At 40.8% G+C, this 11342-nt stretch overlaps 1 protein-coding gene across 3 annotated transcripts in view; it reads left to right on the top strand.

The window, feature by feature from the left end:
• Window positions 1-11342, top strand: part of LOC130905652 (lipoxygenase homology domain-containing protein 1-like) — a 129399-nt gene that overhangs the window by 103634 nt on the left and 14423 nt on the right. For all 3 annotated transcript variants that reach the window (XM_057819224.1, XM_057819223.1, XM_057819222.1), the window contains 4 exons: window positions 1513-1630; window positions 3333-3541; window positions 3643-3828; window positions 3933-4060. In XM_057819224.1, coding sequence (XP_057675207.1) covers window positions 1513-1630; window positions 3333-3541; window positions 3643-3828; window positions 3933-4060 — 641 coding nt within the window. The remainder of the gene's footprint in view (window positions 1-1512; window positions 1631-3332; window positions 3542-3642; window positions 3829-3932; window positions 4061-11342) is intronic.

Consider the following 11342-nt stretch of genomic DNA (forward strand, 5'->3'; position numbering starts at 1 on the left):
AAAACATAATGGAAGCAGGAACTGAACTTGCAAACTCAATCCACTGAAGCCAGAGCTGAGATTCGAACCCCAGGGACACCCAATACAAAAAGCCTTAAAGGGTATGACAACACCTGGGGAAATGCTAATATTCCATCATTTATCCATAAACGCATGCCTTTTGGATTCATATCATGCCACTTCATGTAATTACACACATCGCAACACCAAGAAAATGATAAAAATTTGGATCGATTGTCAAGCTAAAAGGACCCGCCCCCGAGATCCCGGAAATCTAGCATATTGTGTGCGTGACGTCACGACAAGGAAACAACCGGCTCAGTGCTTAGTACTGAATGGCGGCGATGATGGCAGACAATTTTGTTTTTAGTTGCAGCGACAAATCCGACATAACGAACATTCTTCTAATGGTGACGAGGTGCGTTATGAACCTTTCTTTGGTGTTTTGGGTTATCAATTTGAGCCCAAACGAAAGCCAATGCAGCCTAATGAAAGGATCATTGAAGGGAGCAATCACACTGATGAAACACCGGCGGCAACAGAATCACCGAATGGTTTGTTTTGCATTTCTTTTTGTGAAGCTGATACACCGTGACCGCAAAATAATCATGTAATGTATAGAATAATTATCGTTTATTGTGCTAACATAGGTTTTTGCTCTGCCAACAGACACAAATATGAATAGGATTAGAAGATTTGTTCTATATATTTTACGAGCGATAATTTATACATGTGTCCAGTCCTACTGTATATCCAATGCTTGATATGTTTTTATTATAAAAGAGTACTCACTCTGGCCATTTCGAGCTTGGCTGCGCTGCTCCTTTGGTTAACCTGGGGTGGTCTCATCAGAGCCAGTCGTCCTCTTTCTTGATATCTGCGCATGTATGGTGGCTGCTTTCATCAGCAATTTCTTAGCAAAACCTGATTTCATTGGTCCATAGTTCGAATAGCTTTCAGGTGTAACATACGCACCACACAAAACCGTGCCGGAGGCTGGGTCTGCAAAATTAGCCCTCTTAGCACGGACGAACTTTACTCATTGTCTGCGTAGTCCAGCTCTTTTTCTCGCGTTTGGGAACTCATGGGTACTACATTGCGACAAATGGCAATTTGTAGACCACATAGCATGACAGGTTTGAACCATTTTAGCGATTTTTTGATAAAGCACGAACGCAACTCTCTCGTCGATAAACAACGGTGGCACCTGCCCCGACCTTTCGTTTCCTTGTTATGACGTCTCCGCCCCATTCGGCTGTTTCCGGAATACTTTCGGAAATGTTCGTAATTTTCAATCTATTTTTGATAATTGCTCATGAATGTGATTGATTTTTTTGTTAACTTTATTAATATTTGTTATCTTGCCACATAACGGTTCTATTTATCTCACAGCCCTTTAGTGTTTTAATACCCTTTAACGATTTAAAAGCTGACAATCTCAGTCTTGGCCCCAGTATGGTTGTTCTGTCAGTGGGTGTTGGCTCAATCTTTAAGTACGGTTCTTTTTTTCAGGGATACGAGGGTGTCCGAGAGAGCCTGAATATCAAGAAGAAATCAACTGTGAAGAGTGTCGACAACAACAGGAACAAAAAGAGCAAAAACAAGGAAGAGGAGGAGGAACAACTCCCAGGTAAGTAATACAGTGCCTTGCAAAAGTATTCAGCCCCCTTGAATCTTGCAACCTTTCGCCACATTTCAGGCTTCAAACATAAAGATATGAAATTTAATTTTTTTGTCAAGAATCAACAACAAGTGGGACACAATCGTGAAGTGGAACAACATTTATTGGACAATTTAAACTTTTTTAACAAATAAAAAACTGAAAAGTGGGGCGTGCAATATTATTCGGCCCCCTTGCATTAATACTTTGTAGCGCCACCTTTTGCTCCAATTACAGCTGCAAGTCGCTTAGGGTATGTTTCTATCAGTTTTGCACATCGAGAGACTGACATTCTTGCCCATTCTTCCTTGCAAAATAGCTCGAGCTCAGTGAGGTTGGATGGAGAGTGTTTGTGAACAGCAGTCTTCAACTCATTCCACAGATTCTCGATTGGATTCAGGTCTGGACTTTGACTTGGCCATTCTAACACCTGGATACGTTTATTTTTGAACCATTCCATTGTAGATTTGGCTTTATGTTTTGGATCATTGTCCTGGTGGAAGATAACTCTCCGTCCCAGTCTCAGGTCTTGTGCAGATACAAACAGGTTTTCTTCCAGAATGTTCCTGTATTTGGCTGCATTCATCTTCCCGTCAATTTTAACCATCTTCCCTGTCCCTGCTGAAGAAAAGCAGACCCAAACCATGATGCTGCCACCACCATGTTTGACAGTGGGGATGGTGTGTTCAGGGTGATGAGCTGTGTTGCTTTTACGCCAAACATATCGTTTTGCATTGTGGCCAAAAAGTTCAATTTTGGTTTCATCTGACCAGAGCACCTTCTTCCACATGTTTGGTGTGTCTCCCAGGTGGCTTGTGGCAAACTTTAAACGAGACTTTTTATGGATATCTTTGAGAAATGGCTTTCTTCTTGCCACTCTTCCATAAAGGCCAGATTTGTGCAGTGTACGACTGATTGTTGTCCTATGGACAGACTCTCCCACCTCAGCTGTAGATCTCTGCAGTTCATCCAGAGTGATCATGGGCCTCTTGGCTGCATCTCTGATCAGTTTTCTCCTTGTTTGAGAAGAAAGTTTGGAAGGACGGCCGGGTCTTGGTAGATTTGCAGTGGTCTGATGCTCCTTCCATTTCAATATGATGGCTTGCACAGTGCTCCTTGAGATGTTTAAAGCTTGGGAAATCTTTTTGTATCCAAATCCGGCTTTAAACTTCTCCACAACAGTATCTCGGACCTGCCTGGTGTGTTCCTTGGTTTTCATAATGCTCTCTGCACTTTAAACAGAACCCTGAGACTATCACAGAGCAGGTGCATTTATACGGAGACTTGATTACACACAGGTGGATTCTATTTATCATCATCGGTCATTTAGGACAACATTGGATCATTCAGAGATCCTCACTGAACTTCTGGAGTGAGTTTGCTGCACTGAAAGTAAAGGGGCCGAATAATATTGCACGCCCCACTTTTCAGTTTTTTATTTGTTAAAAAAGTTTAAATTATCCAATAAATGTTGTTCCACTTCACGATTGTGTCCCACTTGTTGTTGATTCTTGACAAAAAAATTAAATTTCACATCTTTATGTTTGAAGCCTGAAATGTGGCGAAAGGTTGCAAGATTCAAGGGGGCCGAATACTTTTGCAAAGCACTGTATCAGTATTCCAAGATCTTCATCTTGCGCCAACAAATTTTAAGCAGACTTTCCTTCCGCAGCCATACCGTACCACATCACGTTGTGCACCGGGCTGGAGCGAGATGCCGGTACCACCAGCAGGGCTTACGTGATCATCATCGGGGCCAATCAGAGTCGCACGGACAGGCTGTGGCTGGACCCGCCAGATGGGAAGAGGGGCTTCCAGGCCGGGTCTTTGGAAAGCTTCGAGTGCCATGGCACAGATGTGTGGGAGATCAAAAAGGTTGAGGTGAGTGTTTACACACAAGCTAACTCCATATCCCTTAACCTAAAACATAACTTCACAAACCTGACCCCCAAGCCTTAGTGACTGTACTCTAATTCCTGCAGCTCGGCCATGATGGTGCCACACCTGAGAGCTGCTGGTTGGTAGATGAGCTCTCTGTTGCAGTGCCAACAAAAGGGGTCAAATATATCTTCGCTTGCTCATGCTGGTTGGCCAAAGATCGTGGTGACGGCCTGACTGCCAGAGTTTTTAACGTGCTTGACGCAGAGGCCGTTTCCATCTCTCAGAAGGTGTGTAACAAATGCTGACTTCTGAAGGGTTAAACACAAATTGATCTTGGATCTCAGTATGTAAAGGTTTGCCAAAGTTCTGAACATTCATGGTTCTCTCATAGGTCATTTATGAAGTGACTGTGGTCACAGGCGACATACAAAATGCAGGAACAGACACAAATATCTTTATGACCGTGTTTGGTGCTAACGGCAGCACAGAGGAAATGTTGCTGCAGAAGAACGAGGACAGGTAAAACTACTAAACACTGGTGACATTTTAATATATGGGGAAGTTCATAATTTTTTAAATTACGCTTAATATTCAAATTAGCGGGGGTTTAATTAGTCGGTGTAGTTGATTGCAACAAATTCCATGGAGTTATTTATTTATTAGTTTCAGCACTCCAGAGAAGCTAAGCTAGCGCGAGTCAATAAGCCCGTCTTAAGATGCCAATAAATAAACAACAACTGCATGCATGAAAATCACCTATGACTATGGGTGTAACGGTACACAAAAATCTCGGTTCGGCATTAACCTCGGTTTTGAGGTCACGGTTCGGTTCATTTTCGGTACAGTAAGAAAACAAAATGCTAAATATAAATGTGCTAGTTGTTTATTACACACTTTTGTGCTTTCAACAATAGGAACATTAGCCTATACAAAGCGAGAATTCTGCTCAAAAATAGAAAATACAATATTCTGAAATGTATTTTGAAAAACAAAATAAAAATAAATAACTTTGGTTAAGACTTTTTTTTTAAAAAAAGATATCTGATGTGCAAAATTGAACAGTTGCAACACTGAACAGTTTCAAGTTTCTCATATTAACTTTATGACCGCAGCCTCGAAAAGTAAGAGTTATTTAGGGCTGTCAAACGATTAAAATTTTTAATTGAGTTAATCACAGCTTAAAAATTAATTGTACTTAATCACAATTCAAACCATCTCTAAAATATGCCATATTTTTCTGTAAATTATTTTTGGAATGGAAAGATAAGACACAAGACGGCGATATACTGTACATTCAACATCCTGTACATAAGTACTAAGGGTGTCATCAATAATCGATGCGGCGATGCATCCCGATGCGGGGCAGGGACGATTCGATTCGATGCGGGCAACACGCTGAATCGATTCAGCGCATTTTAAAATATATAAGTACGTTCAAAAATCTTCCCTGCGCAATTCCGGTGATGCAATAGATTTGGTTTCCCCATTTGTATTGTTATTCTCATGTTTACCTGTAGAGAGAGCTACTTTCCATTCAAAGCAAGCCCGTAGAGGTTAAATCGGGCCTAAAAAATTCCAGCCCAACCCGACACGGCCCGCTGGTATTGAAGCCCGACCGGCCAGATCAATTAACTATAGATTTGCATGCCCGAGCCGAGTGATGTGGGAAAAAAAAACGCAGCAGCAATTTATTTTCATTTCTTCAAGTTTTCTTACTGTTTAAATAGTCTACATATTTTTATAAGAGTTATAAAAGCCTTTACACAACGAAATAACCCTGGGAAAGTTTAATATAAAAAAAAAAACACGGTTTTGCAGACACAGAGGAGAGATTCGAAAGGATCACATTTGCTTTTGTGTGCATAAATAAAAGTGTCTTTCCTAACAAATTCTCAGTTGGCAGACAAAAAACGCAAGTTTACTCAATATTTAAATAGTCTACATATTTTTATGAGATTTATAAAAGCATTTACTCAACAAAATAACGCTGGGAAAGTTTAATATTTTTTTTAAAAAACACGGTTTTACAGACACACAGAGGAGAAGATTCGAAAGGATCACATTTGCCTTTGTGTGCATAAATAAAAGTGTCTTTCGTAACGAATTCTCAGTTGGCAGGAAAAAAAACGCAAGTTTACTCAATATTTAAATAGTCTACATATTTTTATGAGAATTATAAAAGCATTCACACAACGAAATAACGGGAGGAGAAGAAGAAAAAGAGGGCTGCGCCACAGCCCTCTGCGCATTTTTTTTTTTTTTTTAATGATTTATTAGTCCGGCGCGGCGGCCCGACCCGACCCACCGAAACGTGAATGCTTGACATTTCGGGTCGGGTCAGGTTAGGGCACAAGATCTAACCTCTATGCAGGGGGGACGAGGAACCCAAATCCGCTTCCTTACCGGAGTAACGTCACAGAGAAGCGCAGTTGTAATCGAGAGAGCAGAGAGATAGGACATAACATAACAATGGCTGAAACGGAGAACGAGGGAGCGAGAAATATTATAGATATAAGATAGGCTAGGCCTACATTTTACTTTTGTTCTACATTGCAATTTAGTTGATGTTTTGTTTGCAACTGAACTGATCCCTGGATTGATATTGCGATAAAGATGCTGCTTCACTACAATATTTTCTTTGTCGTTTTCTTTAATATTTACTTGAATATTTTTATTGATGGGTCGTTGTGACTAAAATACAGTGACTGTTATTACTGATTTTGCACAGGAGTTCAGATGTTGCACTGTGTGAAAGGCTGCTACTGTGTGTAAAAAAAAAAAGAGAAAGCCCTGGTCTCATTCAAAGCACTAATTAAATGCTGTGATCTGATTTTTTTTTTTTAAAGATATATATGAAAGTATACTATTTTCATTTGACTTCAACCAGGAGTGACACAAGAGCCAATAAAAAGTTGTTTAATGTCTGTCCGCTTGTGTTGGCTCATGATTCACGAAAAATATGCTTTGCTTTAGAATTTTAATGCATCCCAGGCTTTAATGCATCGCAATGCATTGCCGAATCGAACCGAATCGAATCGTGACCCTCTGAATCGAATCAAATCGAATCGAATCGTGGCCTTCCGAATCGTAATCGAATCGAATCGTGAGGGCGGTGTCGATGCACACCTCTAATAAGTACTGAATTTGTTGATTATAACAATAAATCCACAAGATGGCATTAACATTCTTTCTGTTGAAGACATTTTTCTTTCTCTGCAAAAACAAACACACAACAGAGCCTTAGAACAGTAACTGAAACAGTATTATTTATAATGTGTGCGAAGTGTGTGTGGTGTACACATAAATGTGGCCCTCTTCCCTACTCATCCTCTAGTCAATCGCTGAGGCAAACCAACTTATTTACATTTTCTGAGAGTTGTTCCATCTATATTCTTTTTTAATTTGAATTCCTCACCCAGAGGGCCAACCTGCTTCCATGTTTACATTTAACCGTTACCCACGCTGCTCACTGCATTTCTGAGTGGTGCGACAGCCCTGGCCGCTTAATTGTTATCTTTTTTGAGACTGTCAGTCATCTGATTGACGCCGGACGGGCAGATGACGTCACCGCCGCTGATGGGCCACCCGAACTAGCCGCTGTCTGATATGTATCCATTATGCAGCGCTTTGTTTACATTTGCGCCAATAACGACACTTGCTTTACGGCAGCTAATCCGATACACGGTAGTACTATTAGGCCATTGTTTGAGCTTGCATACCCGCGTGTGTTTTGTATTGTGCCTGAGTCTTGTTAACCAAATGAAGGCAGCGTTAACAAAAGTCATCCGACCGCTCGTCATTTTACAGTCAACACTCTGAGAGTTCGCAACTTCGCATTTGACAGCATACGTGCCGCGTACCTCCTCGCCAGCTGTTTGCTCACCATTCATTCACCTGTGCATTGGATCGCTATTTTGTTACACTCCAGCTTTTTCGGTGAGGTATTTTGTGTTCATTCGTTATTGGATCGTTTTTGTTCACCACTGTAAATAAGAGCACCGCAGCAGTAGAGGTAAACTGCCGTTTTCGTTCAACCCGTTTTGTTTAGCGTAGAAGCCAGGGTAGTGGCGTATTGTTTTTTCTTTTTTTACGATCAGGGTTTACTTAGCGGGTGGGGTTTAAATGTAGTTTCATTTTGTTTGTTGTTTTGGCCTGGGCTTACGCTGAAACCAGCTTCTTCCGCATTTTGTATATTTTGTTCATTGCAAGTTCGACTTGTGTGTAGGGATGGGAATCGAAATTCGATTCCAATTCGGAACCGGTTCCTAGTGTTTCGAGGCCTCGACATCACAATGAAAAAGCCTTAACGATCCCTTTAACGAGTCCTGAAGACGCATATTGGGTCGTGACTGTCTTGCTGTCCAAACGCATCAAACTAGCATGGCGCCAAGAACCACCCGCTCCAAAGTTTGGCTACACTTCACCAGGAAAGAGGGTGAAAATGAAAGGTTACGATGGTTTAGCACGAAGCACGAGCATTGCAGCCGTAAACATAACAATGACAGCACGTAGGTTCAAACGCTAGAAAGTGTGTCTTCACGAGGAAAAATGACAACAAAACGACTTGCAATCATTGCAAGGTGGAGATAACTGCATCGGGAGGGAAGGTGGAGATAACTGCATCAGGAGGGAATAGACTGCACTGTCCTCACTGAGACAGCTAGCTAAACTCCGAAATGACAATACAGAAGACGTTGGTACAATTTGCTGACTTTATTCAACCATCACTTGAAGAGTGAAACTAAAAATAGAACTGAAACAAATCAATTTCGTCCCCAATAACAAACAGGTTTGCATCAACGTAAATCAGCGATGATTAGCTGCTAATTCAGTAATAACAAAACAGTTAGCATGCGTTCGCTAGCATTAGCACATCGTTCAAACCACCACACAACTGGATTTAAGTGTCCGATCGCGAGTGGAAACACACAACAACAACACAAAAGATGATACATACAGGCGTTGCCTCTGTAGATATTTTACAAGCATTAACAAAGAACGTAGGGTCGTCGCAGTGCTTCCCTCTCTCACTAACTCGCTCACTCGCTTGGATGCAGCATTTCTTCTTCGCTGTAAGCGCGCTCTTCTTCACGTGAGCGCGTTCTTCTTCGCGTGAGGAAGCGCAAGGGCGCCCCCACTTGAGCGTGAAAGCACCATAAAAACTAAAAGGCATGCATTTCAATAAACTGGTAAATAATACACTTTAACAGGGGTCCCAAAACTACGGCCCGTGGGCCGAATGCGGCCCGCCCCAACATTTGGTCCGGCCCCCTGAACAATACCAGAGAGCATTTTGATTTTTTTTTTTTTTTTTCTCAATAGTGTTATTTATTTTCTGGCCTTTTTCTGTGAAGAACTCAGAGAGGGTTAGTTGGTTATTATCTATTTGATTTATAGTGTTATTATTATTAATTATGATTATATTATTATTTTTATTTTATTTACTTTTGTTCCGTGAAATATCCAGAAAGGGTTATTTGATTGTGGCTTTCTGAAAAACAATATTTTTTTACATTTAGGCACTCCTGCAATCGTCCCACTTTTTCTGTTACAAAATGACCCCGGCCCCTCATCAGAGAAGGGAAAAGTTATGTGGCCCTCACAGGAAAAAGTTTGGGGACCCCTGCAAGTTTAACACATATTGCTAACGGCAGACCAACGACCTATATGCCAATATATACCAATATTTTTTATTTCTATTTGAAAAATGTTTCAGTAAAATGTTAAACATTCTTGTGCATTTGCCAGTTAATTTTGAGGCTTTGGCCCTCTTTTGACCTTGTTGTGAGTTTGTAAGGTTGTGACTTCTGATTAAACAAACTCGATGCCAATCAAAACGTTCGTTCTTCTTTTTCCCCAAATTAGAATCGATAAAGAATCGAATCGTTAAGCAATATCGATAATGGAATCTGAATCGTAAAAATCCTATCAATTCCCATCCCTACTTGTGTGAATAAATTTGTGTCCACGTGCAACTTGTGTGCGTGGCTCGTGTTATGTTACGTCTTTAGCGAGCCGTCCGTGGGACGTAACAGTGGGATTATAGGATGCATGAGCGGGCATTCCGCACTTGCGGTAAATGCGTCAAATTTTTTAACGTGATTAATTCAAAAAATTAATTACCGCCCGTTAACGTGCTAAATTTGACAGCACTTTACATTACGTCAGAAACTCGTTCGGTACGCCTCCGTTCCGAACCGAGGACCACGTACCGAAACGGTTCAATACAAATACATGTACCGTTACACCCTTACCGATGACAACTGCAATCAAGAGTGTTGAATATGTTTTCAGGATGAAGTTATTAAAACTTAGCATTGCATATCAATAACTGCAGTGTGAACAGCAATATTTGTAATCCAGTAGCCCTGTAGGTACGCAACAGGCTGCAGAGCAGAGTGATATTTTTTCCACCAGTGTGTTTAGGTCATAGCCAGCAGCAAGTATCCACAGTTTGTATTATTCCTTGTTCTTTAGAGGGAATTTGTGGAAACTCCCATTTTCCCATTTCTTCTGTCTGTTTACACAGCCTCTAAATGCACGTTTCACTATCTTAAGTCAAGGCTCTGTAGACTGATGCTGCATTCGAGGGAGGTGGGAAATCGGAGTTTTCCAAATGTGCCCTGGTCGGGAAGTCAGAAAAGTACCCCGACTTCACGAGTTGCTTCAATCAGACAACACTCGACAAAATGTGCTGCCCGTCGAAAAGCAGACTGTCAATTGTAAAACTAAAGAAGGCAGTTTACAGTGTGGTCTATTTATCTTAGCCGTCGTTTTTCCTTCACTATTTGATTGCTTATGAGAAGCCATGTTTGCTTGAGGTCAACGTGTCTTTTGATGACCAAAATAAATGCTTGGAACGCTTTGAGGTCGCAACTGGTGCCATCCGAGAAGGATTAGCCCGACTTCCCAACTTCCTCGAATGCAGCATGAGCACGATTGGCCGAAGCTGCTGTGGTCGCATTAAGCATCTAAAAAAAATCGTCCCACAGAAATAAATGAATTACGGCAGTTTGGTGTGACGTTGTTTTGGCCGCATGGGTATTTTGAACAAGGATCTGCATTTTGAATTTATTTGGCTATGTTACATCTGTTAGTGTCGTTTTTATTGGCATGCTAGAAAGGAAACATTGACTCGCGCTAGTTTAACCTCTCCGGACTCCTGAAATTAATGAAAAACGAACAAACTGCACGGATTTTGTTGAAATCAACTTCACCGACTAATTTAACCCCCGCTAACTCGCAGATTAAGCCTAATGTCAAAAATTCTGAACTCCCGCTTTAGTGAGTATGTTTCATTGTAAGAATGAGGTACAAACTTGCTGATTGTACTTAAGTAGATTGTTCAGGTATTGAAACAACTGCAAGGGTATATGGCAGAAAACACAGACAACACTGAAAAGCAGTTTCTGCTCTTGCACTCCTCTTTAAAAGAAACTGCTGTATTTTAAGACAAAAGAACTGTTGTGTTTGATAGAACAATATGTCTATATGCTGCCATAGCAGATTCATGGCGCATTAAGCCTTCGAACTATTTTTAATTTGTCCGTCTTACTCTGAAAACCCCAGTTTACAGACGTCTCGCAACCACTTTTGTTTCAACCCAGCCATAAAACGAAGGTAATTCATTATATTTATTATTCAAAATGTCTGTCCTTTTTAGCTTAGAATCATTAACTGATGTCTAATATTTTGTTTAAAAAATAAAAACAACTTAAAAATTATTCACTCGCATATTTTAAACTTTTAAACAAATTATGTCACAATGAAAAAAAGGGCGTCTGTAAAAAAGTCACGGATA

This window comes from Corythoichthys intestinalis, chromosome 17, assembly GCF_030265065.1.
Source record: "Corythoichthys intestinalis isolate RoL2023-P3 chromosome 17, ASM3026506v1, whole genome shotgun sequence".
Taxonomy (NCBI): domain Eukaryota; kingdom Metazoa; phylum Chordata; class Actinopteri; order Syngnathiformes; family Syngnathidae; genus Corythoichthys; species Corythoichthys intestinalis.